Source organism: Panthera onca, chromosome X (assembly GCF_046562875.1).
Source record: "Panthera onca isolate mPanOnc1 chromosome X, mPanOnc1 haplotype 2, whole genome shotgun sequence".
Classification (NCBI taxonomy): domain Eukaryota; kingdom Metazoa; phylum Chordata; class Mammalia; order Carnivora; family Felidae; genus Panthera; species Panthera onca.
In genome coordinates this window covers 27,624,349-27,650,387 of record NC_138357.1, presented here as the reverse complement: position 1 = coordinate 27,650,387, position 26,039 = coordinate 27,624,349, and the positions used below count along the sequence as shown (strand labels likewise).

General features: G+C 39.9%; 1 protein-coding gene across 4 annotated transcripts in view; it reads left to right on the top strand.

Moving 5' to 3' along the window:
- XIAP (X-linked inhibitor of apoptosis) overlaps positions 1-26,039 on the top strand; it is a 49,502-nt gene that overhangs the window by 9,243 nt on the left and 14,220 nt on the right. For 3 of the 4 annotated variants that reach the window (XM_081792658.1, XM_081792660.1, XM_081792659.1), the window contains 4 exons: positions 18,296-19,204; positions 20,264-20,363; positions 21,477-21,555; positions 22,232-22,274. In XM_081792658.1, coding sequence (XP_081648784.1) covers positions 18,328-19,204; positions 20,264-20,363; positions 21,477-21,555; positions 22,232-22,274 — 1,099 coding nt within the window. In that variant the 5' untranslated portion in view covers positions 18,296-18,327. Of the gene's footprint in view, positions 1-5,092; positions 6,339-18,295; positions 19,205-20,263; positions 20,364-21,476; positions 21,556-22,231; positions 22,275-26,039 lie in introns of those variants that run through there. The other variant, XM_081792661.1, reaches the window with a different exon arrangement.

Here is a 26,039-nt window from a genome sequence, read left to right as displayed (position 1 = left end):
TTTTTCTTATTTCCCTTAGCATAATACACTCTAGTTCCATCCATGTTGTTGCAAATGGCAAGATTTCATTCTTTTTGATTGTCAAGTAATATTCCATTGTATGTATGTGTGTACATACACATCTTCTTTATCTGTTCATCAGTTGATGAACATCTGGGCTCTATCCGTACTTTGGCTATTGTTGATAGTGCTGCTATAAACATTGGGGGGCATGTGCCCCTTCAAATCAGCACTCCTGTATCCTTTGGATAAATACCTAGTAGTGCAATTGCTGGCTTGTAGGGTAGTTTTATTTTTAATTTTTTGAGGAACCTACATACTGTTTTCCAGAGTGGCTGCACCAGTTTGCATCCCCATCAGCAGTGCAAAAGAGATCTCTTTCTCCACATCCTTGCCAACATCTTTTGTTGCCTGAGTTGTTAATGTTAGCCATTCTGACGGGTGAGGTGGTATCTCATTGTGGTTTTGATTGTATTTCCCTGGTGATGAGTGATGTTGAGCATTTTTTCATGTGTCAGCTGGCCATCTGGATGCCTTCTCTGGAAAAGTGTCTGTGTCTTCTGCCCATTTCTTCACTGGATTATTTGTTTTTGGGGTGTTGAGTTTGATAAGTTTTTTGTTTTTGTTTTTGTTTTTACAGATTTTGGATACTAACCCTTTATCTGATATGTCATTTGTAAATATCTTCTCCCATTCCATCAGTTGCCTTTTAGTTTTGCTGATTGTTTCCTTTGCTGTGCAGAAGCTTTTTATCTTTTTTACTTTTTCGATGTTTATTTAGTTTTGAGACAGAGAGCATGAGCAGGGTAGGGGGCAGAGAGAGAGGGAGACACAGAATCTGAAGCAGGCTTCAGTCTCTGAGCTGTCAGCACAGAGCCTGACGTGGGGCTCGAACCACAAACGGTGAGATCATGACCTGAGCTGAAGTCAGATGTTTAACCAACTGAGCCACCCAGGCCCCCAGAAGCTTTTTATCTTAATGGTGTCCCAATAGTTCAGTTTTGCTTTTGCTTCCCTTGTCTCCAGAGACATGTCAAGTAAGAAGTTGCTGTGGCTGAAGTCAGAGAGGTTTTTGCTTGTTTTATCCTCTAGGATTTTGATGGGTTCATGCCTTATGTTTAGGTCTTTCATCCATTTTGAGTTTATTTTTGTGTATGGTGTAAGAAAGTGGTCCAGGTTCATTCTTCTGCATGTCGCTGTCCAGTTTTCCCAGCACCATTTGCTGAAGAGACTTTTTTTCCAATGGATACTCTTTCCTGCTTTGTCAAAGATTAGTTGGCCATACATTTATGGGTCCATTTCTGGGTTCTCTATTCTGTTCCATTTATCTGTGTGTGTTGTTGTGCCAATACCGTACTGTCTTGATAATTATAGCTTTGTAATATAGCTTGAAGTCCGGAATTGTGATGCCTCCAGCTTTGGTTTTCTTTTTCAGGATTGCTTTCGCTACTCAGGGTTTTTATCATATAGGTTCTTTTAATCTGCTTTGCTAAAACTTTTCATAAGGAATCTCAGATTGGACGTTTTAAAAGCTTCTTGAGGCTAGAAAGCCAAGCCAAACACCTGCCATCTGATTTAACCTGTAATACTTACAGTTTTGGGTTAATTCCTCTCGTCGTGGTTCCTAGGATGTCCTTAGGTTCCTGTACCTGCCAGAAAGTGACCTTCCTTCCTTACCTCGTAAGGCTACCAGGAACCCTGTAAATAAAGTACCAGGCTGATTTTTCCAAGGGGCTTTATTAGCTCCTTAAAGTCAACCTTAGCTCCTTAAAGCTGTCTGGTCCTATGTCTATGCATGTCTCTCTCAAACGTAGCATTCCAGTCAAAGCCTTGGTATTATAAACAGTGTTTCCAATTGTGTCCTGTTATCAGCAGAACAGATTCTTCTTGAACCTATGCAAGTAACTATATTGCCGTGGAAATAAGAATACTCCCTAAGTTTACAAATTCTGGATGGATCAGGTAGAGAGAAAAAGATGTATTTATCTTTAGTTTATCTGTAATAGGAGCCAAAAGTAGATAAAAACCTGTTTTCAGTAATTAATGTTTCATTATTTTATCTTATTTGGAAATGATCTAGATATTCAATAAATTTCTATCATTTGACTTAGCCAAACTCTAAACTTGAAAGTTATTGAAAAGATTTTAGAAGCTAGTTTTAAGTACATATACCATAAAATAATTATTACTCAGAAGTTCACCTGAAAACTCTTATCCCACTTAAATCTCACAGATATCTAAATCACTTTCTCCCAAAAGTTATCTTTAGACTACTCAGAAAAATTTCATGAGATATTAGACAATCAGCCATTATCCCAAGCTATTTTTCTTGCTGACAGATTTTGTAAGAGCTATAACATGAACTTATTTGAGTAGTAAACCTAAGCAGAATAAAATTTGAATGTCTGCATTATATTCAGTGTTGATAACTCTAAAGACATGCCTGTGTTTTTTTTTTTTGTTTAGTTTTTATTTATTTTTGAGGGAGACAGCGTGAGTGGGGGAAGGACAGAGGGAGAGAGGGAGACACAGAATCCGAAGCAGGCTCCAGACTAAGTTGTCAGCACAGAGCCTGATGCAGGGCTCAAACTCACAAAGCGCGAGATCATGACCTGAGCCAAAGTTGGACACTTAACCAACTGAGCCACCGAGGCGCCCCGAGACTAATGAACTTCAGCTGGCTTCAGTACTGAGTATTTTTCCAGATCACATGAACCTGAGAGGCATTTGGGTTACCTTCTGTTATATTTCTGAGAACCTAAGTAGTATTTTGTTTATAAGCACTGAATTTTAAGCAATGAAATAGAACTCTTGTACACATTAACTTTAGTAACATCATCCGGACGTAGAAGATGCCTCCCATCTACCAGACAGACGCAAGTATAGACCTTAGAGTTTTTGTTTTAAAATTTTTAGCAGTTGTGCCTTTTTAGCAGTTGTATTTTGAAAAGTTCTCTTTCTCCTTTTTTTTTTTTTCATGTGAAATTGGGGATAGTCTAGATAAGAATTTACCCTTAAATCTCAAAGGCACTGGGAAAGAGTACAAGTTCCTCCGAGAAAGAGTTCAGTTTCCTAAGGCCAATATTTACAAGCCTTGTGAGATAAATAGGGGAGGATTTGGGATGGGTTAAAAGGAATAGGCAGAACTTTGAATTGCCTCTAGAGTTGCATTTCTAGTTCTGCGAAGATTTGTAAGATAAGGACAATTGCTCTCAATCCCTCAAAGAATTGGGTTGCAATTTAAATGGCCTTGTAGGTTGAACCACCCATAAATCCTTTTATAAGGGCTTTAGAAGATTTTTCTTTCCCTCTGGGTACATAGTTTTACTTTTACTTAGGGGAGGAGACCAAAAAAAAAAAAAAAAAAAGTTCTTGTCAGGCTCTGAATATTAGCTTCCAGTCTGGCTAGTCTCCAACTGCAGAGCTGTGTGTTGTCTCTCTCTGTCTCAATGTCTCTCCCTGTCTCCATGTCTCTCCCTCCCTCCATGTCTCTCCCTCCCTCCATGTCTCTCCCTCCCTCCATGTCTCTCCCTCCCTCCCTGTTCCTCCCCCATATATGTAACTTTTGTAAAAGTGAGCTCTGTGCCCAACATGTGGCTTGAACTCACAACCCTGAGATCAAGAGTCACATGCTCTAGTGACTGAGCCAGCCAGGTGCCCCTGAAAAAATCTTTTAAATATCTTGTCAGTTTTTAGGCAGATAAACAGCAAGCATTTTCAGGGTTTAATGCAATATGCCTTTGTAAAGTCTACATAAAGGCCTTCTTTCTGAGTGTACAGTTGAACCTCAGACTCACCTTAAGGGGAAAAGCCTCCCTTTCTGCCCCTGAACTTCGCCTTTAGTTGATATTTGTAGGAGGGCCTAGTAGAAATCCAAAGTGGGGAGGTTTTCAGGGGGATGGTCTGGCTTGTCTGCATAATCATTGGTGGGAAGAACACCCCTTAGCGGCCAAACAGGGTCCCCACGTGTGGGATTGTAAATGGCCATTAGTCTTTTTAATTCCTCTGTAAATGAGGTAGGCTCCTCTGAAAGTAGAGGTAAAAGGACTTTATAATTGAAAAGATCTGCTCCTGTCTGGGGGACATGACTTCTTTGGGACTGCACAGGAAGGCAGGAAGCTGGAGGAGCCTGATTATAGAACCCAGCCAAATAAGCCTTATGTCTGATCCATATTGTCCATCCTGGGTGTTTCTGTGAAATTTATTTTCTGACTTTTAGTATTTACATGAGTAACCTGTCTACCCTGGGCTTAGAGATCATGCTGGAGTGCTCCCTGCAAATCTTGTGGGGAAAGGGAAGCTGAAGCAAGCAGCTAGGTGTTTTAAGGGATTTTCTGGGGAAAGTGAAGGAGCTTTGGGGGCTAAAGGAATTTGCTGAGGAGATGGGCCAGATTTTATGAAATGGAGTTTATGTTAGGGACTTTAATTTTTGTACGAAGTCTAATTTCCATTCTTTTCATTTTGTTAAGGGAGTCTCTTAAGGCTAGCTCTTCTGTTTCTTTGTATCTACTTTTTAAATTTTTTTTTTAATGTTTATTTATTTTTGAGAGAGAGAGAGAGACAGAATGCAAGTGGGTTGGGGCAGAGAGAGAGGGAGGCACAGAATCTGAAGCAGGCTCCAGGCTCCGAGCTGTCAGCACAGAGCCTGACGCGGGGCTTGAACTCACGAGCTGTGAGATCCTGACCTGAGCCGAAGTCGGACACTCAACCGACTGAGCCACCCAGGTGCCCCATCTTTGTATCTACTTTTTAATTTGGTCTTCCCATAGGTACCATTAAGACAATTGTTTAGGATGAGAGCTCTCTAAGAATTCTTTTTTCTTTTTTTTTTTTTTTTTTAATTTTTTTTTTCAACGTTTTTTTTTTTTTTTTTTTAATTTATTTTTGGGACAGAGAGAGACAGAGCATGAACGGGGGAGGGGCAGAGAGAGAGGGAGACACAGAATCGGAAACAGGCTCCAGGCTCCGAGCCATCAGCCCAGAGCCCGACGCGGGGCTCGAACTCACGGACCGCGAGATCGTGACCTGGCTGAAGTCGGACGCTTAACCGACTGCGCCACCCAGGCGCCCCAGAATTCTTTTTTCAACTATAGAACCTTTTCACTTCAGAAGATCCATCATCTAGCCATTGACAAGTAGCATCTATTAATGTCCATAGCCATTCAAATCAGGAAGCCTTTTTATGGCTTAACCAAGGATGCAAGAGGCATCCCACGAGAGAGTAAAAGATTCAGGCCATACAAAATCCAGAAAGTTCACTCCCAAAGATTGTTTGAGAAAGTAAAGCCCTTTGTTGTTACAGACTGTAAGAATGGTGTGGTGAAAACAGCATCTCTGTTTTCCCACAAGAACACGACACACCTCCAGTCCCAGACCCACTAATCTGACACCCGGCAGGCACTACTAGAACGGGGCTTTTCCAGCACTAACAAAACAGCAAAGGTTGAGATGACAAAAGCCCCTTATGGACTGGGACCCCTCATAACAGACTCCCCTGAGAGCTGGCACAGTCAGATGAAAAGAGTGCTGCTTGTGACTCAGAACCCTGTCTATTTGACTGGTCACCAAGATGCACACTGGAACATGCATCTTCTGGCTGGCAGAGACAAGAGAGCATGTTCTCAACCTCTCAAGACATAGAACAAGACAAAAGGAAAACCTCATCTAGCTTTTTGTATATGTATTTAACAGCTTTAGCTAAGCCTTGGGTCTCTTGGAGCCAAACTAATACTTAAGAGGGGTGTGCCACTGGGTTGGGGATCGTGTGATTTACAGAGTACCTGGCATGGAATTTTTTTTGAGGTTGGCGAGTGACCTAGTGTAAATCTAACCTGTTCTGTGACCAACTTATCCTAACACAGGAGACTTTGGATTAGGTGGCCAGTGCTGTAACAGTTCTTAAATACTTGACCCATGCCCTCCAATTTTGTGGCTTTGGCTTCCAAGATGTTTCTTAGCAACAGCGTTTACCTCATGTGTTCATTAACCCACAGCAAAGTTTGTCTAAACAGACACGGGTCTGGTGAGAACCATGAACTCACCAATCAGTGAGGCCGGCTCAAACAGCAGGCTTCTAGGGCCTATGCCTGCGTTCTACCCCATGGCCTTCCTTCTTATGACAAACAACACAACAGAGACAAAAACAGTGACCGTCTCTGGGAGGAAAAAGACCAATAAAAATCAGGAGTGCTCAGACCTTTACCAGAGTTGCTGCACCCAAGGAACTAGTTCCACAAATATTTTTTCCTACTGATCTAAATTTAGAAAAGGAAAGAAAGGACTCTCACTACTCTCATTTCCACTGGGCCCTGCAGGCAGAGATTAAGAAGACTGACATGGTAAGAATTCCTACCTTCTGCCACATTTATCAGAGGTGCCAGAATTTCTCAGCTGCCGCAGCCGCGGAGCAAGCAGTAATCAGCCAGTACAGTTGCTCCTGCCTGACTCACCCAACTGTTTGGGAGGAAATTTGTTTCTTCTACTTTTCTAGGTGCTTTGGCTAGGAAATTGATATAAGACAGACTAACAGGAGACGAGCAAATCTGAGTCCGTACAGAAGCCACATAAGAATATGAGATCCACAGGCAGTCAGGTGGTTGACGCTTACTTGCCATCTTGAGATAAGGGAAAGGGGTAGGGGTCTGGGACTTCAAAGGGGAGGAAGACAGTTTACAAGAAGATGAGAAGAACAAATGTTTGATAAACAAATATTTGCCTGGCCTCCAGAGACAGGGAGACCCAGAGGAATTTGATCTACAGGCCCTGCAGAACCTCCCCCAGCGTAACCACACCTAGCCCATATTCTTTGTAGTGATCTCTCATGGTAGTTCTCTTCCTGGACCAAGCCCTCTATCTAAATTCCTTCAGGCAGTTAAGGGGGAGGTAAAAGCTTTTCCTGGGTCTTTGGGCCTTGATTGACTTCAGCTTAAAGTAATCCACATGCCAAAGTGGCACATTTTGGGAAGGCTTGTTCTGAAACCCTTCAAGGGGAACCAGAGGTTTAAGGTAAGCGGTGGCATGAATGAGATGACTTCTTGCATTGTTTGATCATGTTGGGTATTGTCTCTCTTTTAAAATATGCATGTAAACATAATGTTCAGAAATATGGATTTGTACTGGTCATCCATTTAAAATAGTGTTCTAATCAAGATAAAGATTGATGTAGGAAGATGCTTAGGATATATTATTAAATGGAAAAAGAAGCAAGTTGTAAAATACCATGTATAATAAATTTCCTCTGGAAATATTTATAATGTGCATATGCCAATGCATACAGAAAAGGTTCTGAAAGGATAGATATACTAAAAGCCACAGCCTGGGTAGTAAGATTCTTTTTTATTTTTATTTTACTTATTTCTTTTTTTAAATGTTTATTTTTGAGAGAGAGTGAGCAGGGGAGGGGCAGAGAGAGGGTGACAGAGGATCCAAAGTGGACTCCGCGCTGACAGCAGCGAGTCAGTCCAGTGTGGGGCTTGAACTCACAAATCACGAGATTGTGACCTGAGCCAAAGTCAGATGCTCAACTGACTGAGCCACCCGGGTACCCCAGTAAGATTCTTTCTTAATTCCTCTCTTTGAAAAAGGAAAACCTGTGTTTGTATTAAAGACTGAATGAATATCCATCTTGACATTTTTTTTCTGCCTGTTCTGATTTTAACAAAGGGTTTGATCTGGGCTCTGAATAAGCATAAATAGTATTCATCTGTGTCATGGATCTATAGTTTGGACTGTAGATGGTTTGTTTTTTAATCAAAGGCTACTGTTTAGCAAGCACTGTAAATCGTCTTATGGTCTGAACAGTTTTCAGTGAAATGGAAGAGGCAGTAATAGTAATAATAGTGATCTTGAGCCTTTTTATGATCTTAAGTGAATTTTTGAGCCCCAAACCTGTGTATTCTTCATGCAGAACATTTTGGGGAGCACAGTTGCATAATTTGTTTAAAAAAATGAGGGAATACCTTACTGTGTGTCCATTTTGAGCAAACTGTACCTGTGGAGTAAATTATTATCAATAATCAGGCAAAGATTGGAGGTCTTTGCTCAAATTTGAGTATTACTATGACTTTGTAAATTAAGTATGGAACATGTAATTGATATTCTCTATATTGGTTCTCAGCATGCCCTTGTGGATGTTTACAGAAGTAGGTTTCATGATCAAGAATTGTATATAGCGGTATTCATAAGTTTATCTTATTAACTGAGCTTATGAGCCAAGTGCTCATTAATGCCATTTAGTTATTTGAATGGCTCTAGTACTTAATTTTAGGGGATGAACTTTTGATTTGCTTGAATGTAATCTCCAAAATATTTTATGGCCCATTTAAAGTTAAAAGAAAATATGCTTATGGTTAGAAGAACTTCACTACTATAATCTCTTTAATGTTTATTATTTTTGAGAGAGAGAGGACAGAGTGTGAGCGGGCGAGGGGCAGAGAGAGAGGGAGACACAGAACGTGAAGCAAGCTCCAGCCTCTGAGGTGTCAACACAGAGCCTGATGTGGCCCTTGAACTCATGAACTGTGAGATAATGACTTGAGCCAAAGTCAGACACTTAACCAACTGAGCCACTCAGGTGCCCCTGAACCTCACTACTGTAAATGAACAATTTGACTGAAATTTGAATTTGTATGTAAATATAGGATAAAAGCTGAATTTAAAAAAATGATACACCCTTTTTGTTCAGGGTGTATCATTTTTTAAAATTCAGCTTCTTGGGGCACCTGGGTGGCTCAGTCCAGTTGAGCGTCTGACTCTTGATTTCTGCTCAGATCATAATTCCAGGGTCATTGGATCAAGCTCTGCCTTGGGCTCTGTGCTGAGCCTGGAGCCTGCTTGAGATTCTTTCTCCACTGCCCCTTTCCCCTGCTCATGGTCGGTCTCTCTCTCTCTCTCAAATTAAAAAAAAAAAAAATATATATATATATATATACATACATACATATATACACACATACATACATACGGGGTTTTTTTAATTAAATGTTTTCATGTATTTATTTTGAGAGAGTGCAAGCAGGGGAGGGGCAGAGAGAGAAGGAGAGAGAATCTCAAGTAGGCTCATGTAGAGCCTGACATGGGACTTGATCCCACGAATTGTGAGATTGTGACCTGACCCCAAATCAAGAGTCCAACACTTAACCAACTGAGCCACCCAGGTGCCCCTCAGCTTCTTAATATTATGCTACATTTACATAAATACTACAACTTTGTAAGTCAAAATGCTAATTCTAAGCATGGAAATAACTGGCTAATACTTAAGGTGATTAAAAGATGGATTGACCTCAGTTGGGTCAGGGAGAATGTTGCTTATTTGACAAGATCCCTATGGGGAGAGGCAACTGATGAGAAAAGTTTGTAATATTTCTGCATGTAATGGGAAAGAATCTTAAGATAAAATTATAATGATGTCTGATCTCATGGTTTGTGAGTTTGAGCCCCACAAAGGGCTCTGTGCTGACAGCTTGGAGTCTGGAGCCTGCTTCGGATTCTGTGTCTCCTCTCTCTCTGCACCTCCACCACTTGTGTGCTCGCTCTCTCTCTCTCTCTCTCTCTCTCTCTCTCAAAAATAAATAAATGTAAAACAAATTTAAAAAAATAAAATTATGATGTCTTATGATTAGCACATACAAAATTTTGATTGTGTTACTATGAAAATGCTTGTGAATCCTATAATATTTTTGAAATGTGGGTTTTTTTAAGTTTTTATTTAAGTAATCTCTACACCCAAGGTGGGGCTCAAACTCATGCCCGGAGATCAGGATTCACATGCTCCTTTTACTGAGCCAGCCTGGTGCCCCTAAAATGTGATTTTAGGATAGGTTTTTATTACTGAAGAATGATACCGTTTGCATGGTATACACGTATTGACTATTTTGGTCACATTTCCTAGACATATATTAACAATTTCCGAGGCAAATGCTAACAGTTTTTAGTGCTCACGGTGATCTCAAGTGTCCAGGGCAGTGCAGCACAATGACAGCAGTAGCGTGATAGAAGTGGTGCAGCATTCATTCTTTTGCCCAACATTTATCAAGTACTACTGCATGTTGTGCGTTGTTTTAGGCATTGAGAATACAGACGTGATAAGACACGGTCCTTGCCCAAGAGGACCTTCATGCTGACAACATACAAACACACACATCCAAACACGCGTGCATGGGTGCCTGGGTGGCTCAGTTGGTTAAGTGACTCTTGGTTTTGGATTAGTTCATGATCTCATAGTTCATGAGTTCAAGGTCCCTGCCGTGCCGTGTCAGGCTCTGCTCTGGCGGCTCAGCGCCTGCTTGGGATCCTCTCTCTCCACCCCTTTCCTGCTTGCACACACACACACACACACACACTCACTCTCTCTCAAAATAAATCGATAAACTTTTAAAAGAAGGTTGGACAAACATGCAGAAATTACTAAATCTTGTTCTAGTACAACTTGGATCATCAGCAAATTACGTAGAGGGATTTGGAGTGGAAGAATCAGTAAAGATGTCATAGATGAGATTCTAGAAACATGCGTGTTCTGAGTTTTAAACAGATGCCTTTATTTAATTACATAATGTGTTTCAGCCAGCATGATAGTACTGCAGTGGGAACTAATAGGATTATGTTGCTTACATAATTCTGGTTCGTATTTTTAACATCATCCTATTAGCTTTTCTTAGGGCTGCCATAACAAGGTACCACAAACCGAGTGGCTTAAAACAAGAGACATTTATTTTCTCACGGTTCTGGACGCTACAAGTTGGAAATGAGGGTGTTGCCAGGGCCATGTTCTCTCTGAAGGCTCCAGGGAGAATCTGTTCCATGCCTTTGTTGTAGCTCTTGGAGTTGCCACTCCTCCTTGGTGCTCCTTGCCTTACAGGTGCATTAGCACTCCGGCCTCAGCCTCCATCTTTGCGTGGCCGGCTTCCCCACGTGCCTCTGTGGCCGTGTTTCTTCCCTTCTTGAAAAGACTTCAGTCATATTGGATGAGGGCCCACCCTAATGAGCCTATCTTCACTCAATTACATCTGCAAAGATCCTATTTCCAAATACATTCACATTCTTAACCAGTGGGTAGGACTTAAAAGTATCTTTCCTGGGGGCGGGATTCAACTTGTAACAGTCACTCAGCTCCCTTTGTACTGTGCCACAGTATAGTTACTTAGATGCTTCTTCACGATGAGAAGTTAACAAAGCCCTTGGTTGCAGGAATAATGTTAAGAAGTTAAATAGTTTATAGGGGCACCTGGGTGGCTCAGTCGGTTGAGCGTCCGACTTGGGCTCAGGTCATGATCTCACAGTTTGTGAGTTCGAGCCCCACTTCAGGCTCTGTGCTGACAGCTCGGAGCCTGGAACCTGCTTCAGATTCTGTGTCTCCCCCTCTCTCTGTCCCTCCCCTGCTCATGCTCTGCCTCTGTCTCTCAGTAATAAATAAACATTAAAAAATTTTTTTTATTTAAAAAAAAAAAGATGTAGTTCATTAAGTGAGCCAGTAGTGACTGGATAAATTTCTTACAGACACCGGAAGAGTGAAACATAGATCGTAGAGATCTATGAGCTTGGTAAAAACAAAAATAAAACCATGAAGGGTTTTGCCACTTATTTGTTAAGAATGGTGATTTGTCATTCAGGTACCATTTTGACTTAAAAAGTTTTAATGGGGGCCGGGGGTGGGGGCGGCTGGGTGGCCCAGTCAGTTAAGTGTCTGACTCTTGGTTTCAGCTCAGGCCATGATCCAGAGGTTGTGGGATTGAGCTCCATGTTGGGCTTCATGCTGAGTGTGGAGCCTGCTTGGGATTCATTCATATTCTCTCTCTCTCTCTCTCTCTCTCTCTCTCTCTCCCCCCCCCCCTCCCTCCCTCCCCCCCTCCCCCTCCCCCCTCTCCCTCCCTCTCTCACTCCCTCCTTACCTCTCTCTCCCTCCCTCTCTCCCTCCCTCTCTCTCCCTCCCTCCCTCTCTCTCCCTCCCTCCCTCTCTCTCCCTCCCTCCCTCTCTCTCCCTCCCTCCCTCTCTCCCTCTCTCTCCCTCCCTCCCTCTCTCTCCCTCCCTCCCTCTCTCCCTCTCTCTCCCTCCCTCCCTCCCTCTCTCTCCCTCCCTCCCTCCCTCTCTCTCCCTCCCTCCCTCCCCTCCCTCCCTCCCTCTCTTTCCCCCCCTCCCCCCTTCCCCTTCTGCCTCTCTCCCCTGCTGTTTTCTCTTCTCTCTAAAATAAAATTAAAACTAACAAAAAATTGTAATGGATATTTATAGTAGTTAATTTTCAGTCATCAGAGACCATTTCCTAGTTAGCCATCTTAAATAAATTTGTGCAGAGTCAAAATTACTTTCATCAGTGTCTGGTACACATATGAAACTGCTTACTTACGTTTTCTAAGATGCTGTGATAACTGAAACTCATGATATTATGGAGTACATTTTTAAAACATTGCCTAAGCAGGGGGCGCCTGCGTGGCTCAGTCTGTTGAGTGTCCCACTTCAGCTCAGGTCATGAGCTCACAGTTCGGGAATTTGAGCCCCGCATCAGTCTCTGTGCTGGCAGCTCAGAGCCCGGAGCCTGCTTCGGGTTCTGTGTCTCCCTCTCTCTCTGCTCGCACCCCACTCGTGCTCTGTCTCTCGCAAAAATAAATAAACATTAAAATGGGCCAACAAAAAAACCTATTATTTATTAAAAAATTGCCTAAGCAGTAATAATTGACTACCAAACAACTTTTTTTTAACTTCATTTTGACAGAGTGAGAGAGCATGAGTGGGGGAGGGGCAGAGAGAAAGGGAGAGCGAGAATCCCAAGCAGGCTCTGCACTGTCAGCACACAAAGCCCAATGCAGGATTCCCTCCCATGAACTGCAAGATCATGACCTAGGCAGAAATCAAGAGATGGCTGCGTAATGGACTGTGCCACCCAGGTATCCCCCAAACAGCTTTTTAAAAAAATTACTGTTAATTTTTGTTTCAAGTAAGGCAATAGAAAGCTCAATACTTAGGAGCTCTGGGTGGCTCAGTTGGTTAAGTGTCTGACTCTTGATTACGGCTCAGGTCTTGGTCTCATGATTCGTGAGATTGAGCCCCATATTGGGCTCTGCACTGACAGTGTGGAGCCTGCTTGGGATTCTCTCTATGTCTATGTCTATGTCTATCTCTCTGACCTTCCCCCATTCATTGAGTTCTCTGTCTCTGTCGAAATAAGTAAATAAACTTTAAAAATAAAAGCATTTTTTAGTAAAAAAATAAAAAGAAAGTTTAATACTTAAATACATTTCTGAGTAGTGTTCTGATATTAAATCTCACAAAAAATACTTCTGCGTAGGATTTTTTTTCTATTGCTTGAACATTAGAGGTTTTTTTCCCCCCAATTAATCAGGACTTTATTTCATCTTTTTTTTTTTTTTAACCATCTAGAGAATCTGTCCCTCAGAATGGAGTCATTTGATTCTTCCATTGTTTTAATAGCACACAAACGTTCTAAAGGCATCCATAGTAGCCCTACCATAGAATTAATAGGGGTTCCTGGATGGCTCAGCCAGTAGAGCACGTGACTCTCGTGATCTCGGGGTCATGAGTTCAAGCCCCACATTGGGCACAGAGATGACTTAATTTAAAAAATAAAAAAATAATAAATAGCTTTTGGGGGAATTATCTGTAAAGTATAGGGGAGTTATGTACTTCATAATATTCTTAGTTTCTATATACATGCATACTGTAGTGCTTGTGCACATTGTACAATGATAAATACCAAAGAATTCAGGCAGAGAATGAAAGTTGGCAGCCTTACTCTTAACTGGTCTAAGTGGACGTGTGAGAAATAAATAGCCTAATGAAAATAATATGGATAAACTCTACCTGTCCATGATAAATACAACTTTCTCCCAAAGTGTAGCCAGTGTTCCTGGAACAATCCCACTTAAGAAGATCCAAAATCTTTGTATAAAAAGTGCACAAGTCTGTCCTGTGTATAAAAATCTTTTAACCTATGTGTGTGTATCTTATATTCAAAAGAATTCACACTACTTGAATACATTAAAAGAGTTCAAAAGCACACACCGTGTGTGTGTGTGTGTGTGTGTGTGTGTACAACAAAAGGAATGTTTTGCAATGTGAAGAAATGAAGAATTAGAGTCTTCTGTATTACCAGAGTCAATGCAGTTATACCTATTTGGAATTAGTTTATAAATAAATAAACTGTAAGATGAATAAACCCAGTGTTAAAAAAACACAGAATTTCATAATTCAGGAACATAGCTTCAGTGCTTCACAATGTGGAAAGAAGCTAATTGGCTCCTAAAAACAGCCAATTGGTTTGATTTCCTAGAAGTTAGAAAAAAATGCACTTCAGAAGATGATTTACAACAATTCGCAACAGAAGAACGACATTAAGAAAATATTGTGAACATAAGAATTCAGAGTATCAAAAGAGGTAAGAATCAGACTTCAGGTTAGAATTTAAAGAATGTAATTGAAAGAAAAATTAACTGGGGTCTTTGTAACAGGTTAAATATGTAACCACTTCAAATAGAAGTGATTTAGGCCTCTGCCTAGTTCCGAAAATGTATTGTAACATCTAGGTTTCCATATAAAAAAGTAATTTCGTTAGCAAGGGTCCCTTTGTTTTAGCCTGAAAATCACCTCTGATGCTCCAAAGTGTATACTATTACCAAACTAGCATTTAAACAGCATTATCAGGATACATCTCACCTACCATAAACTTAATTTTAAAGTGTACAGTTCAGTGGGTTTTAGTGTATTCACAGAGTTGTGCAACCGTCACTACAGTCTAATTCAGACTATTTCATTACTCCAAAAAGAAACCCAGTAACCACGTGTATTTACTCCTCATTCCCCTCCTCCCCCAGCTCTAGCAACCACTAATCTACTTCCTGTTGCTATTTATTTCAGTAACTTTTTTGTTTGAGAAAGTATGTGAGCAGGGGAGGGGCAGAGCCAGAGGCAGAGAGAGAATCTTTAGCAGGCTCCATGCTCAGCGTGGAGCTCAACAGGGGGCTGGATCTCTTGACCATGAGATCATGACCTGAGCTGAAATCCAGAGTTGGGCGTTTAATAACATTATAACATTGTAAACTTGCAACACTGTTCTCATGCCTATTCCAGGTCATTGACTCAGAGGTTTAGAAGTTCTTAAACTAGACAAATTTGCAAGTCCTGTGACAGCTATCTTTCACATCTTTCCCTCTGTGCCTTGTTACCTTTCTGCTTCCCTAATACAAAGCCTAAGCACGCTTTCACAAAGAAGCCTTAAATTATCTCCGCATACTTTATTGTATTAAGACCTGTTTACATCCAAAGCCTTTTGGTCACCCTTCTCCAGTATTCATACCCCATTTTCTTCTCTATTCACAATTCCTGTGCTATATATACTCATTTTCTAAATATCATCTCTCCCACCTTCATTCCATTTAAATCCTTCTTAAAAAAAAAAAAATCCTCTCTCATCCTTTTCGTTTGGTGCCTTCCTCCAAACCCAAGGTTTCTGTCTTTTGTCAGTCATTTTTCTCCCTTTCACTCTTAACCTCTCTAGTAATTCTGCTTTCTCACCCTGCAACAAAAGCTCACACTCTGATAATGTATATGTAGTGCTCAGTTGGGTGTTTCTGAATAAATATCTGCTTTTCAAAACAGTGAAATCTAAACTATTAGCATGGAAATGACCCCTGGTAAGATGAGGTCTCCACTTGAAAGCTTCAAACAGAGATTCTCCTGCTAGTATTGAACGATGGAGTTTTATCTAATATTATCTGAAATGGGATGACTACTTGAACCATGCAAGATGTCCACTATCTCGAAATGAGAATAGATCCTTGATTTTACATTTTCTGTCTATTTTGATTGACCTGAGAAATAAAACTTACCACCTCAGAGAAGGTAATTTTCCTATGTTTTGGATTATATTGAGCATTAATTCTTCAGGGTCATTATAGACTTAGAAATGTTTTGTCCTGCCTCTTAGTCTATGCCGTTGTGCCTTCCAGTAATGGGAGGAATCTACAAGGCAACCCAGTCCATTCTGTACTGCTGTTGATTGTTATAACCCTTCATCCTTGTGTTGATGTTGCACTTCTGGACATTAATGCAGCCTGGAGTTACTTTAAGTTTTGTTTTGTTTTTGGGGTTTTTTTTGTGTTTGTTTTTTTTTTTTTTTTTTTTTAGCAACCATGTAATGTTGGCTCATATAATGAATTTTTATATTCTGACATAAGCTCTGTGCCCAACATGGGGCTTGAATTCACGACCCTGAGATCAAGAGTCACATGCTGTACTGACTGAGCCAAACAGGCACCCCTCAAGATGAATTTTTAATTAACTAAAATCCCAAGATTTTACTCTAGAGAGTTGCTTTCACGTGACTTCTTTCCAAACCAAGTTTCCATTTTCCTTTAGCTGTGCAACAGATTTTTAAAGTCAGAATGTAATGTTTAATATCCCTGTTAAATTTCATCTCAGCGTATCAGCCAGCTTTGGTTTCTTTGAATCTTGATTTTTGTCATCCAGCTTATTCTGATTCAACGAGGGGTCTTAAAGCTAGTGTCAAAGTGTGTTCAGACATCTGGGAAACAATGATGAAAAATCATGGAGACTATCTTCCAAAAATTGTTCCCTGCAGATATATCTGAGCTCTTGCATATGTAGGAGTTAATACCATTGTAAATTGACAAGGCCAAGAGAGACTGAAGTTTATTGCCAGCCTGCAAGACAGAAGCCTTGTGTTCAATATGACTCTGAGATGATGTTCCGAGACATGTAGTGCCAACATAATGCCAGGGCTGTTAATTCTTCCCAAGAAATCCATTAATGCACATACGTGGTAGAGACAGAATTACCGTGTCCCAGGGCGCCTGGGTGGCTCGGGCAGTTAAATGTCCGACCCTGGATTTCGGCTCAGGTCATGATCTCATGGTTCCGTGAGTTTGAGCCCCGTGTCAGGCTCTGTGCTGACAGCATGGAGCCTGCTTGGGTTTCTCCTTCTCTTTCCTCTCTCTGCCCGCTGCCTTGCACGCGTATGCTCTCTTGCTGTCTGTCAAAATAAATAAACTTAAAAAAAATTACTGTGTCCTTTTTTAAATTTTTTTTGCCAAGCATATACTGAGCACAGTATTAGGAAGGGTGCAAGATTCCGGAGAACCAGGTTTGCTTGGGGCAACCCTGATTTATGCCTGTTGTCCCAGTGTAATTATTAGTAACATCATTTTTCAGTTTCAGAGTGTCCAGGTTTGGAGGCTAAATTATCTGGCCACCCTTCTCATAACCCAGCTAGTTCTTTTTAGAATTTTTTTCTGGGTTAAATGTTAACACAGCTATAATTTGGCAACTTTAATGAGGCTACACTAGTACTTCTCTTCCATTTGAACAGATTGTTTCTTGACCATGGGAAGTTGATAGCAAAAGTAACTGCAGTTAAGGTCTACGCATACTCAGAATCTCTCTGGAGCTGCCCTCTAGAGGGCAGTAATACATACATCTGAAATGATCCAATTCCAACAAAAAATGGACTACGAGAGTCCATTTTCATATGCATGAAAATCAGAAACATTTGATATTCCTTTCTTTAAACTTTTTTTAATGTTTTATTTTTGAGACAGAGCATGAGCGGGGGAGGGGCAGAGAGAGAGGGAGACACAGAATCCGAAGCAGGCTCCAGGCTCCGAGCTGTCAGCACAGAGCCTGACGGAGGGCTCGAACTCATGATCTGTGAGATTATGTCCTGAGCTGGAGTCGGACGCTTAAGTGACTAAGTCACCCAGGCGCCCCTAGAAACATTTGATGCTCCTGAAGGACATATTGGAACCAATACCGTGCATAAAACTCAGGTATCTTTTGCTCTGCAGGGAAGTAAAGAAATATTAAAAATTAGTTCATTAACATTCTGAACATACACAGTTTTTTTTAATTGTTAAAGCTGAACTTTGATGCCTTGACTATACAATGATCCATTATAACAATTATGCAGGGAGTTTAAGAATCTGCATATTTTATGCTTTTCTGTTTTTCCTAATTAATGGTTTTACATGGTTAATAATGTTAATATATTCTGCATCACATAGTTTCCATATTTATGCAAAATAAGCAATTAAAAATGAATAGTTCTACCTACTTAAATATTACTTTCCTCTAAAAAACAAAAAATGCAGGTTTTTACTTTGTAACTTGAATCACGTGGTAACGTAGAACTCTAATATTTAGAATTAGAATATTTCTTAGAGATTGTATGATTACTTTTATGTCATCAGTAGTTAGTTTATTAGCTTCTGATATCAAAATTATATTGGCTGCGTCTCACACTTTGGATTTCTTCATGTAATGTTCTCTTTTTAGGAAGGGTGGACAAGTCCTATTTTCAGGAGAAGATGACTTTTAACAGTTTTGAAGCATCTAAACCTTGTGTACCTGCAGATCTCAGTAAGGATGAAGACTTTGTAGAAGAGTTTAATAGATTAAAGACTTTCACTAATTTTCCAAGTAATAGTCCTGTCTCGGCATCAACGCTGGCACGAGCGGGTTTTCTGTATACCGGCGAAGGAGACACTGTGCGCTGCTTCAGCTGCCACGCAGCAGTAGATAGATGGCAATATGGAGACTCAGCGGTTGGACGACACAGGAAAGTATCCCCAAATTGCAGATTTATCAATGGCTTTTATTTTGAAAGTCATGCTGCGCAACCTACAAACCCTGGTATCCAAAATGGTCAGTATAAAGCTGAAAACTATCTGGGAAACAGAAATCATTTTGTTGTAGACAGGCCATCTGAGACTCACGCAGACTATCTTTTGAGAACTGGACAGGTTGTAGATATATCAGACACCATATACCCGAGGAACCCCGCCATGTATAGTGAAGAAGCTAGATTAAAGTCGTTTCAGAACTGGCCAGACTATGCCCACCTGACCCCACGAGAGTTAGCTAGCGCTGGACTCTACTACACAGGTATTGAGGATCAAGTGCAGTGCTTTTGTTGTGGCGGAAAACTGAAAAATTGGGAACCTTGCGATCGTGCATGGTCAGAACACAGGCGGCACTTTCCTAATTGCTTCTTTGTTTTGGGCCGGAATGTGAATGTTCGAAGTGAATCTGATGTTGTGAGTTCTGATAGGAGTTTCCCAAACTCGACAAATGCTCCAAGAAATCCAGCCATGGCAGATTATGAAGCACGGATCGTTACTTTTGGGACGTGGATGTACTCCGTTAACAAGGAGCAGCTTGCCAGAGCTGGATTTTATGCTTTAGGTAAACGTTATTATAAAATCAGGCTGTTAAATAACTTTCCAACTGTCTCAGGGCTCCTAAAAAAGTAAATCGATTGCTGTAGCCCCCTGAACTGGTAAATATTTAGGTGCAGGCTGGCCTGATGGTTTGTATCACTATTAAAGCTGTGAACCCTTACGTTGAATCTGCAATGTAAGCACTCCATTTCTGTGAAAGCGACCGCCATATTGTGAGTTCTCTTCCCCTTCGTGTGGTTGTTGTTTGGAGAAGGGTGACCTGCAAAAGATGGTACAAGAATGGGTCTGACAGCAAGGCTGACTATAACGGAGCGAGCACCTACTCTGTGTGCTCAGTGCATAGCCTACGTGCATGCTTTCTACACCCCACAAAAGAGTTAACGTCGAGAGTTTAGTGTGGCCGATATTAAAATTGATATCTGCCTTTTATGTATAGACGATATGTTTGAAAGCTGCCCGGTATGATGCCTTATTGCTTCAAATAAGCACTTCTCAAATGGACTAGTGTAAACTTGTCAGGAAGGGCCATTAGTGTGATGCCTTCCAGGAATATTCAGTTATACCACGATATATCTGACCCATTTACTTTAGGATTGAACAGTGCCAAAATACAAACTCGCAATTATTTCGATATTTTATTTACATAGTATCCTACAGAAACCATGAAGGTTTATTTAGTGTCACGTAGCTATAACCCGTAGAGAAACTTACTAGTAATTTCATTATGCTGAGCTTTACTGTTAAAGTTTCAGTCTGAAGGAGTGTAGTATGGATGGCCCCAAATGACATGTTAGAAGGTAACAATTGTAATTTTTCACATAAAAATTGGACAGTTTTATTTTTGTCTTCTGTAACATACCTCAGATGAATTCAGTGAATTTAGTGTCTGTTTCCTCCTCAAACAATCATGTCTGTTACTTAGATGTGAATTTGAATGTCTTCTTTGAAGCCGTGAGGCTTTCGTGTATTTAGAAATGGTTAATTTCAGTGTTAAAAGGAGTATTTTTGCGTAAGCTTTTAATTGCACAAACACATGTATTTTTTTACTTGTGTCTTTTCTTAGGGGAAGGTGATAAAGTAAAATGCTTTCACTGTGGAGGAGGGCTAACTGATTGGAAGCCCAGTGAAGACCCTTGGGAACAACATGCTAAGTGGTATCCAGGGTAAGGTATTTAAATGCTTATTCAGGAACAGGCAAGTTAGACACTTTGCAGTAGGAAAATCTTGAATAACTTTTCACCTCAACTATTTTTGCCCTCACTATGGCTTGAAATTCACACCAGGTTTCTAAAAATGGGGTCACCTACTTTATAGGGGAAAAAAAAGTCCTAAGCCTTCTCTGGTGACCAGAGAAAGCACTCATTGCTTGTATATTGTATCTCTGGCATTCAGATAATTCTGTTTCTAAATGCCAGATTAAGAATATATGGTTTTGTTGTTGTTGGAGGTAGGCTCTTTCATGATGGGCAGTAGAGCCCTTGCTGTCGAGGAGTTTCCTTAAGAACCCATGACATCCCCTAGCCGATTTTACTCTATCTCAGTGATTCTAACACACACAGTAGTTCACATTTGCAGATTTCTGAAATGAGGACACATCTGGAGGTGGGTCATAATTGAATTGGCAGTGGTGGTACTTAAAATAATCGTGCTTCGTATAATCAATGGCATCTTAGAATGATAGCGACATACGCTAAACGTCTCTTTTCCATCTTCTTTAAAAATCAAGTACACACGTATGTAAATGATGTGAATTTGTGGCCTGCAAAGTAGTACAACGTAAAACTTCAGAGCAGTTGTTTGAAAATAAATCTTAACTTGAAAAAGCCTTAGAAGGAAAGGTTAGAAGCCTAAAGAATTCCTTCAAAATGTACAGTTGGTTAATCCTCTAAATAAAATTTAAGATTAACTGTTTGAAGAAAATTTTTTAAATGTTAAGGTGATAATTTAATAGGTGATATTTTTTGCCTCACTAAGATTAACAAAGTAGCATAACAAAGGGAACACATTTTTTGACCTTAAAATGACAGTTGATAGGGAATTGAATAACATTTTATTTTGCCACTTCTTAGAAATACCAAAAAGCAAGTTAATGGAATTAAGATAATGGAGATTATATCTTTACTTCTACCTTACTAATTTATCTAACATTTTATTTTGCCACTTCTTAGAAATACCAAAAAGCAAGTTAATGGAATTAAGATAATGGAGATTATATCTTTACTTCTACCTTACTAATTTATCAGCTACCAAAGTTTAACCTTCTTTTAATTGTTTAGGTGTAAATATCTGTTAGAAGAGAAGGGACAAGACTATGTAACCAATATTCATTTAACCCATTCACTTGAGGACTCTATGGTAAGTCACATATTGTAGAATATATATTTTTAAATACGTAATTTCTTTTGCAATGATTTCTCGGTGTACAATTCACAGTATAGTATTTTAAATTAATAGTGTATGGTGAGCTTTAGAGGGGAGATCTTGAAGAATGGCTTGTTATTCTTACTCTGAAGCCGATTTGTGAAAAGAGACTCCCTGTGAGCTGATTGAACTATCACTGTAAGCAGAACTGGGCTTTAAGAACTAAAATACTTAATCCCTCAGCTTTCTGAAATTAGACTTTTGTGTAATGTGTTTTATACTCATAAATAGTTTTAAACTTTTCATAGATGATATTTTAAGTCTCAAAAATGTGTCTAAGTGGATGGTGCGGCCTGGGGTGGCCAAGGTATTGGCACCATGAGGGAACGGCCGTGGACTAGAACAGGGGGCTAGAGTTGCCCTTATGGCTCCACCATGAACTCTGTTGCCTCCATCAAGTTGTTTAATCTCCTTGAGTCTCAGCTTCTTGTCTGTAAAGTGAATGGATTGGGTTAAATGATCTTTTAACTTCTAGCTTCATCAGTTTATGCCTCTTGTGAACATTGGAATAAAGCCAATTTATAAATTCATGATTAATGTAACTTTTCAAATTGAGGTAATTGCCTCTACCAAAAAGAATTCTAACTTAAAATCCGTATTTCTGTTTTAGGTAAGAGCTGCTGAAAAAATGCCATCATTAACCAAAAGAATTGGTAAATATGCCTATTAAATATACTTTTAATTTCATTACTGATTTATTTTTTTAACGTTGATTTTTGAGAGACAGGGAGAGAGCGAGCGAGAGTGAGTGGGGGAAGGGGGAAGAGAGGGAGACACAGAATTCGAAGCAGGCTCCAGGCTCTAAGCATCTATGCAGAGCTCGATCGACGCAGGGCTTGAACTCATGAACCTCGAGATCATGACATGAGCTAAACTCGGACACTTAACCGACTGAGCCACGCAGGAGCCCCATCATTGCCAATTTATTATAGTTGTTATTTATAGGTTGGAAATACAAGCCTATTCTTTCAAGGTAATCAGGGTGTGTTTATTTGAGATGACATTGCTATGAATTAAGAATTAGTGAAGTGCCTGTAAATTTAAGTCTGATGTTTAACTGTTAAGAACATTCGTGTGATTGATATAACACTATATTAATTCTACTGGAAAATTAAAAATTATACTAAACCATAAGTTATATAATTATATATTTTGTTACATTAATTATACTAAAAAATTAAAAATAAAATAAGACTTTAAAAAAGAATATTCATATGGAAGTTGGACAGTTAGCTTTTCCTATTTCAGGAGAAGCAGCTATAGGCTGTCCATTGCCATTTCTGTTAAAATTGCGAAAGGAAGAGTTAAGTGTATTTTTGTCCCTGGTGCTTCTTCAGTTAGCCAGGATCATGAATCCAGTGCTCTGCTAATGTGCCATCACCACGCTCGGCCCTACCTGCTTCCTTATCCCATGCCATCTTTCTGCCTTCCCCAGTTTCTTCACAGAGGGGCACGGTTCAGTTTATCTCCTGTTACCTTATAGAGAGGTAGAGGTTTTTATCTCAGAGATTAGTTACTCATCATAAGCATCTTTGAAAACCAGAAAAATGCTATGTTAAGAAAATACGATATTGTTATCCCCACTTTTCAGATGAAGAAACAGAGTCAAGGAGGTTAAGTGTCTTGCCCACAGTTACCTTACAAATCGTCAGTGGAACTAGGGCTGTAAATGAGGTCTTCTGAAACCTACATCACACTGTAGATCTCATTCTCAACTTAGGCATCATGTTTCGAAAATAGTAGAAAGTTTATTGAGAATGCCTGCTGATTCCCCACTCCTTATAGCATCATCTGTTTAGTATCCTAAGGGTTACAAGGCAAGAGAAAACTATATATACTCATGAATATGCTTAAGAAAGAGAGCCATTTTGATAATGTTTGATACAGGTTTTGTAATGAGCATAAAAAATACAGTTTAAGAAATCATTTATTCCAGCCTGTATTTTTCAGATTATCCAGAAACAAAGATTCTATAGTATTTCTTGATAATAATCACCTTTACAATGCACACTGTGTTTTTTATGACTAAATGAGACTCTTGCTCTGGTTTAGGGTTAATGTTTTTAAATAGAAATGTAATTCATATAGCAAAAATTTCACCCTTATAAACTGTACACTTTAGTGGTTTTTAGTGTATTCACAAGGTTGTGGAACCATCACAACCTATTTAATTGCTGCAGGGAATTATCGTAACCCCCAAAAGAAACCTTATACCCATTAGCAGTCACTCTCCATTGCTGCCCCTTCACCCTCAAACCCAAACAACTACTAATTTATTTCCATCTCTCTGGATTTACCTATTCTGGACATTTCATATGAATGGAATCATAATATATGGCTTTGAGGTTCATCCACATTTTGGTACTCCTATATGAGTACTTCATTCTTTTTTTATGGTGGAAAAATATTCCTTTGTATGGATAATACCATGAATGTTTACCCATTCATCAGTTGGTAGACATTTGGGTTTCCACTCCTTGGCTTTTAAGAATGATGCTAGGGGCGCCTGGGTGGCTCAGTCGGTTAAGCGTCCGACTTCAGCTCAGGTCACGATCTTGCGGTCCGCGAGTTCGAGCCCCGCGTCGGGCTCTGGGCTGATGGCTCAGAGCCTGGAGCTTGCTTCCGATTCTGTGTCTCCCTCTCTCTCTGCCCCTCCCCCGATCATGCTGTGTCTCTCTCTGTCTCAAAAATAAATAAACGTTAAAAAAAAAAAAAAAAAGAAAGAATGATGCTGATGCTGCTATGAACATCTGTGTGCAAATTTCTGTGTAGAAATAGGTTTTGAATTCTCTTGAGTATATATTTAGGGATGGAATTGCTGGGTCATGTAGTAACTCTACATTTAACCTTTTGAGAAATGGCCAGTTTTCCAAGGTGGCTGCATCATTTTACATTCCCGCTGGCAGTGCATAAGGGTTCTGGTTTATTTCTCCACATCCTTGTTAATGCTTGTTATTGTATGTTCTTTTATTACAGCCATCCTAGTGGGTTTGTGAAGTGGTATCTTATTGTGCTTTTGATTTGCATCTCCCTGATGGCTAATGATGTTGGGAATCCTTTCATGTGCTTATGGGCCATTTGTAGGTCTTCTTTGAAGAAATGTCTGTTCATTGCCTTTGTCCATTTTTTAAGTTGTTGTATTTATCTTTCTGTTACTGAGTTGTAAGAGTTCTTTACATATTCTAGTTTGTTATATGTAAGCCCCCTGTCAGATATATGATTTGCAAGTATTTTCTCTCATTCTGTGGGTTATCTTTTCACTTTCTAGCTGGTGTCCTTTGAAGCATATACGTTTTTAATTGTGATGAAATCCAGTTGATCTGTTTTTGTTGCTTATGCTTTTATAGTGTTATATCTAAGAAACCATTGCCTAATCCAAGGTCATCTATGTTTTCCTTTAAGAATTTTATGGTTTTAGGGGCATCTGGGGGGTTCAGTGGGTTAAAAAAAGTCTGACTTCAGCTCATGTCATGATTTCATGGTCTGTGGGTTTGAGCCCCGCATCGGGCTCTGTGCTGACAGCTCAGAGCCTGGAGCCTGCTTCAGATTCTGTGTTTCCCTTTCTCTCTGCCCCTTCCTGCTCGTGTTGTCTGTCTGTCTGTCTGTCTGTCTCTCTCTCAAAAATAAACATTAAAAAACTTTTTATTAAAAAATAAAAAGAATTTTATGGTTTTAGCTCTTACATTCAGGTCTTTGATCCATTTTGAGTTAATTTTTATATATGTGTAAGGTAAGGGTCCTTTTAATTGTTTCTCATATCCTGTTGTCTCTGCCTTTAGTTTTTAGCAAGGTGACCTTGAGATACCTACAGGATATCCAAGTACATGGATATTAAAACCTGGAACTCACCTAAATAAGAGTAAAATTGTGGTAGGGGGGAAGCATCCAGAGAGATCATTAAAAAAGGTGCATCGATGAGGGAAGCGGAAGGTGAGCAGAAGGAGCCAACAAAACAAGCTGAAAAAAAAAAAAAACAAAACGCGGACAGTAGAACCAGGAAAGAGCGATGTCCAGCTGATCTCTGGACATCTCCACTTAAAAATCTCAAAAGCAGCTCAAATTCCGCATTTCTAAAAACCACCCTGACTGAATCCAGTCCTGCTCTCCACCCCCCCAAGTTGGTTAATAGTTCCACAGTTCACAGAGTTGCCCAGTAATTTGAGTCATTTTAAGCTCTTTGCTTTCCTTAATCCCTCTACATTTAATTAACCACCAGGTCTGATGAATTCAACCTTTTTAATATTGTCTAAAATCCACTGATTCTGCCCTAGTTTCTGCCCTTATTTCTCATCCAGATGCGTTAGTATTCTCATAAATGGTCTTTTGTCTGCATTATAACCTCCCAACAGAATTTTTCTTTATCAAACAGAAATCTTAAGTTACTTTCTTACTTCTTTTGTTACTTACCATATAATAGT